The sequence below is a fragment of the Curcuma longa genome, unplaced genomic scaffold (genome assembly GCF_044706935.1).
Source record: "Curcuma longa cultivar G26 ecotype Majalengka, Jawa Barat unplaced genomic scaffold, ITB_CL_G26_1.1 contig_20708, whole genome shotgun sequence".
Lineage (NCBI taxonomy): Eukaryota > Viridiplantae > Streptophyta > Magnoliopsida > Zingiberales > Zingiberaceae > Curcuma > Curcuma longa.
In genome coordinates this window covers 36-6,006 of record NW_027431452.1, presented here as the reverse complement: position 1 = coordinate 6,006, position 5,971 = coordinate 36, and the positions used below count along the sequence as shown (strand labels likewise).

At 34.0% G+C, this 5,971-nt stretch overlaps 1 protein-coding gene across 1 annotated transcript; it reads left to right on the top strand.

Annotated features, from left to right (window-relative positions):
• Nucleotides 1-264: 264 nt before the first annotated feature.
• Nucleotides 265-5,187, top strand: LOC141817488 (uncharacterized; the record flags this gene model as incomplete). The annotated part of the gene is made up of 5 exons (XM_074705131.1): nucleotides 265-326; nucleotides 407-490; nucleotides 876-1,035; nucleotides 2,247-2,362; nucleotides 5,059-5,187. Coding segments are annotated over 5 exons (551 nt in total), but the record flags the coding sequence as incomplete, so codon positions are not given.
• Nucleotides 5,188-5,971: the final 784 nt, after the last annotated feature.

Genomic DNA, 5,971 nt, shown 5'->3' with positions numbered 1-5,971 from the left:
ATGGTTAGATCTGCTATATTATATAGAGCTAAATGTTGGGTTATGCTTATCATTTGCATTATTTGATATTCTAAGGCGGAGGTCCAAGATTCATAGCAAAAACATTGAACCTTTTATAAGTGTGTTATAAATAAAGGAAAAAATAGCTATGATAAATTTTTATTTTCTTATATCGTGCCACTGTTTCTCATTTTGTTATAGTAGTTATTACTCTTCTGGGATTGGTTTCTTATTTATTTTTCTTTTACTTAATTTCTTGCTCAGGAAAGTATAAATTAGGCGCTTCACATCCAAATTTAGAAGTTGAAGTTAGAGGCACGCCAGAGGTATGATATCCTCTAAAGTTTAATCTTTTTGCAGATCACAATTTTATGATGATATGGTTGTGGTTATTGCTTTATTATAGGTGAATTTAGGCTTTGGAAATGCTGTGGTAGATGATGTCTTCTTCGTGCATGGGTATGATCTTCGTGGTTTTGTGGTTGCACAGGTATTTAAATTTTGTCCTTTTATTCTCTATAGATACTAAGATCTTAATTCTCATGAAATTGTTAAAAAAATTAGTCAATTTTTGGCAGGTCCATTTGTCGTTGTAGTTTTTATCTTGCTTTATATCTATTACTATATGTTATTAAGATTCAATTTTGTACAGAAAATTCTTCTAATCTGCTGCAATTTGTGTTCTTTAAGTGTTAGTAGCTTCATGACATGGTGATTGTGACATGAATATGATGATATTCACCATCTGTATTTGTCACATACGTGTGATGGTTACTTGAAGCTCATTCCTCTATTTACCTGTAATGAAGTCTACATCACTATTAACTAAATTGCACTTTATATTGCCGAAATGATACTTTGCTTATCCATGGCAGGGAAATCCAATTGTGGGTGTTCATATCTTTTTATATTCAGATGATGTAGTGGATGTGTATTGTCCACAAGGTCCTGGTAATGGACCTGGGCAACGAACTGCTCTTTGCCATGCCATTTCTGATGCAGAAGGGAAATTTGTCTTCAAATCTTTACCTTGTGGTAACTTTATTGTTTGATGGATATGATTTATTTATTTTTATCGATTTAGCTTAATAGGACCGGAAATGCTTAGCTTCTGTAGGCAATAATGTATGCATTTCATTATAGCTTTATTTTGTACTGTTTTCTTTTTTTTTTTTGAATCCTGAGCTCAGCACATGCATTGATAAGGTGTATGTGATGGATTCAGTACTAGATGATGGCTGTTGAACACTACAATTCATGGTGTCAAAGTCCAGTTGACAACCTTGATTTCTTTCCTGCATTTGGCGTCAAACCTAGAATAGCTCACAAGAGTAATCAACAAGATAAGAGGAATGGATGTTGGTCTATCCTTGTAAGCTGTAACACATATAGTTAAGATCCATCTTTGGAAAAAAAGAGAACCCAAAACTTGTATCGACTCTGGTCCTAACCTAACTGACACACATCAAGCTATAGAATTCTGGACTGATATGATCTAACCAAGGAGTTGTTCCATATCCCAGTATATCTCGTTATAAAAACTGATAAATAATAACATGATTTTGAGAAAGATTGTGAAGAATATGGATTATGAACAATTTAATTTTGTTTGTTTGTCAATTATGCACAATGAGTATTTTAAACTCTTAGTAAAGACTACACGTTTTTTGTATCGTAAGTGCTATAAACTTTGTTGTTTCTTCTGCTACATATTGAGTACATTCTAGTTGTATACCATTTTGTGGTTTTTTTGATAAATACTTGAATTGTCATTCTTAGGTCTTGTTGATGCTAAATAATTCCATAATAAGAACTCGTATGCTGTTATATAATCATCCATGTGCATCATACGCACTAAACAGGAATATGATTTTATCCGGCTTGATTCTTTGCTTGTGTGACTTATTGTATGTCTACAATAATTATATTTTTGCATCTTTCAGTTTTTTGTGTGTTCTGCTTCCAATTGCCAAGTGTTTGAAGATTTATTTCGGATGAAATGACACTTTTTATGCTCCTTTGAACCATCCGTATTGTTTTGACAGATAAATAGAGTATGCTTATTATGATTTTTTTTGATGCTAAAGTTCTAGTATATAGCCTGGAATATTAGGCAGCTCTCTACCTTAATAAAAGGCTATTTCAAGTTGCTGATAAAGAGAACGGAAGTCTCATTGCTGTTCTTTATGACATAATACTCATGATTTAATGTAAATTTAATTGTTTCTCTTTTGATGCTGTTAAAGGCGTTTATGAACTTCTGCCTTATTACAAGGGAGAAAATACAATCTTTGATGTTTCACCATCTTCAATGGTTGTTCCAATTGAACATCATCATGTGAAAGTTTCCCAGAAGTTCCAGGTATGATAAATTTTCTTTTTTCTAAATATAAATATGAATACTTCAGTTATGTTCAAAGAGTTGCAGAAGAATATTTAAATGTTTTAAGTCTCCCAACGTGTTTATAAAAACTAAAATACGGCAAATTGTGTCCATATTTTGTTATATTTTAAAATTATTTTTTGTATAAGTTTGACAATAAGTTAGCAAGTCATAGATTACAGCTCCGTGGCAGTTGTTGAGCACAAGCCCCCCTGGTCATCATGAACTAGAATAAATTCAAGCAGTTTCATCATCCTTCATAACTATAAGAAAAATCACTGCTTTTGCCAATGGTTTAATTGCCAAACTGAGAAATCACTTAACATCCTGACATCTGTTCTGCTTTTATATAGTCTCTAATATTTATATGCTTTTGGTAATAAATGTTACAAAGAAGCAACTAAGAGCATAAAATATCTACTACCATTACTACTACTATTAGACATAAAAGGCGATCAACAAGAATGCTATCTATACAAAGGGGTCTTAAATATCTACTACTACTATTCAACACTAAGGGAAATGGGTCTGGACGCAATCCATTTATACTTGGGTTCTCCAAGTTGAAAGGGATACATCATTAATTTGTTTGGCTAGACGATGTTTGCATGCCAAACCTTTTGCTCGAATGATTATAAGGGATACATGATTAAGATTTTACTCTATTGGTTGGTTGCACTTGCATTTTACTACTGTAGCCACAGTAGCTACAGATCAACCCATGTCAGTATTTGCTGGTATAATAGATGCTTTTTTTTGTCCTCGTCTAAATAATAAATATTCTTGCATTGAATCTTTGGATTTTGGAACAGTTTGTTATTATTATAAATTGGTGTATCATATGAACAAATTAAGGTCATATTTATCTTGGTTTTTATTTAGTTGCTCTGGTATTTTGTCTAACCTAGTTTAATTCAGTCTTTTAAGCCTGCACCACTCCTACTTGTTCGGACATAAATGAATGACAAATTATATACTGTATTGCATTCTTCTCAATAGATTCAGAAATGAAACCTAAAATCTGTGAAATTTAGTTCAGGATTATCAACTTTGATTTATTTGAGAACCTTTATCTAGACTTTGAGGATAAGTTTCAAAGAATTGTTGAGCTTCTAGACAGTCATGTGGGTGCTAAATGAGCTAAGATCGATCCTGAAATTGTTCATTATAAGAATGAATGATCTTGAGCGTGAGCTCATCATTATTCCAGTGTTAATTGCTAAAATTTATTGCTCAAATGTGCTTGTTAGAAAGTTTATTAGGCTTGAATTGAGATCAACTAGAAGCGAGCATTTGATCTTGAGCTTTTATGCAGATGCAACTTACATGGTTGTACATATGATTATTTGATTATAGATTAGCTTATAAGTTTGATCAGAATATACATATGTAAGGGGACTACTGCATGACATATATAAAATTCTAACGTTTCACCTAAAGCTGGAGTATAAATATGATGCATACCTAACTCATTACATAATATTGAAAACAAAACTATGACAGAACAATAATGAAACAAAAAAAAATGCTCTCACACAGAAGAAACGAAATTTTAAGAGTTGACAGAGAACTCATGCATCAGTTTCTTGACTTAACACCAGCACGTTCATAGAGAAATGGTAAAGAGGGTTGCAGAACAAGGCTCTCATGTGGGCTATCTATCCGCACCAGCTTATAGAGCAGCACACAGCGGACTGAAGAAAACAGAGAAGGAAAACACATTGCAAGAGTACTAGTGGCGACTGAGAGAACGAAGAGATATGCCAGAAACAAATCTCTTATGTGGGCTTCTCCTTGTGACTATGCATACAACAAGACGTAACAAATTGATGAAAAGGGAGAAGGAAAGCATGCAATTAGGGTTTCGGGCATGATAGGTGCATACAACAAGACTTAACAAATTGATGAAAAGGGAGAAGGAAAGCATGCAATGAGGGTTTTGGGCATGATAGGAAGAACAATTTCTTGTAGATACAGTGAACATTTTTATGGTATCTGGATAAGTAATGAGACAAAGGATGTGAGGCGCTACGCCTACAAATATCTTTGCTTAAATCACCTTTGCCTAAATCAATAGGGAGGTCATGAACAGAGGTACGATGCTGGGTCATGGAAGCGTCTAGCAGTGCAGCAGAGTCTTTCTGAGTGGCTACAACAGGCTCATATTGTGATCATTGATGTGATAGGTGGAGTGGACTTAGAATGTCACATCAGTTAGAACAAAAGCTCACTGATTTAATCTAAAACTTCTTTCATTTTTGCGTATCATGCTTCTACACAAGGTTGGGTTGTGTTTGTTGTCGGATACATTTCCTTGTATAATTTTCATGTCATCATGCAGTGGTATTAGCTAATAAGTTTGGCGGACTGTTGTTTGCTTTCATGTATTTTAAGTAATTCTTATCATGCTTAATTACCATAGTTGATTTATAAATCACCAGCAGTATAAATATTTGCTTATACGAATGCAATTTTTTCTTAGACAGGTGTTGTTTCCTTGTTCTTGTGCTTTTTCTCATATAGTCATCATATTAAAATGCTTTAGTAGTCTCTCTTCTGTGTCTTTATCATTCACCATACATGAACTAAGGTTACATTCTTCATTCTTTTTCTTCCTCAAGTTTCAGATTTAATTTTGATTTATAGGATTGACGCCATTGATTCTTCTTGACTAGGTTACTGGTTTTTCTATTGGTGGTCGTGTAATAGATGACCTTGGCATTGGAGTAGAAAGTGCACAAATTTTGGTGGATGGTCAGTTGAAGACAATTACTGATAGTCAGGGTTATTACAAGCTCGATCAGGTCTTATAAATATTCCTTCTGGCTTTTCTATAAACTTTCTTCTCATTTATTGATCATTCTTATTTTATGCTCAATTGCTCATATATGAGTAAAAGGTAGTAATTCTCAACTTCATCTGCTTTGAAGGTGAATAAGGTTAATTATATTAGACTTGGTGTTGTCTTGCGCTTGTTGGCATCCACCACCTTCCTTATCCATTTAGAATTTTTGCTCATTTGTCAATTTAGGCGCAACGGTAAGGTTGCTGCCATGTGACCTAGAGGTCACGGGTTCAAATCCTGGAAACAGCCTCTTGCCAAAGGCAAGGTAAGGCTGCGTACAATGGATCCTTTCCCCGGACCCCGCATGGCGGGAGCTTCGTGCACCGGGCTGCCCTTTTTTTTGTCAATTTAATGATGGACAATGTTCTTTTGATATTATTCTTTTTGATAGTCTTGATTATCACTCAAGACTGAGAAAACATCATCAATATGTGGTGCCAAACATTTTTTATTGCTTGATTTTGTAATACTAAATCATTTCTTCTTCATCAATAGCACAGATAATCCTAAACGTAGGACGGTAGGAGAACTGACGGACTTGAGGATAAAATTTTCATTTCTTTTGCATCAGGGCATAGGACCAGGTTTTGGAATATAAAATTATGATTGGACAATTTTGTAACGATGGACGCTGGCTGAGTAGTTTAAACTTGCAAGTTCATGTTGATTTGTTCATGTTTGTTCCTTAGCAATCAAATTATGGAAATTGAGGTTTATATGGATTGTCCAAGGCTCTAGAAAAA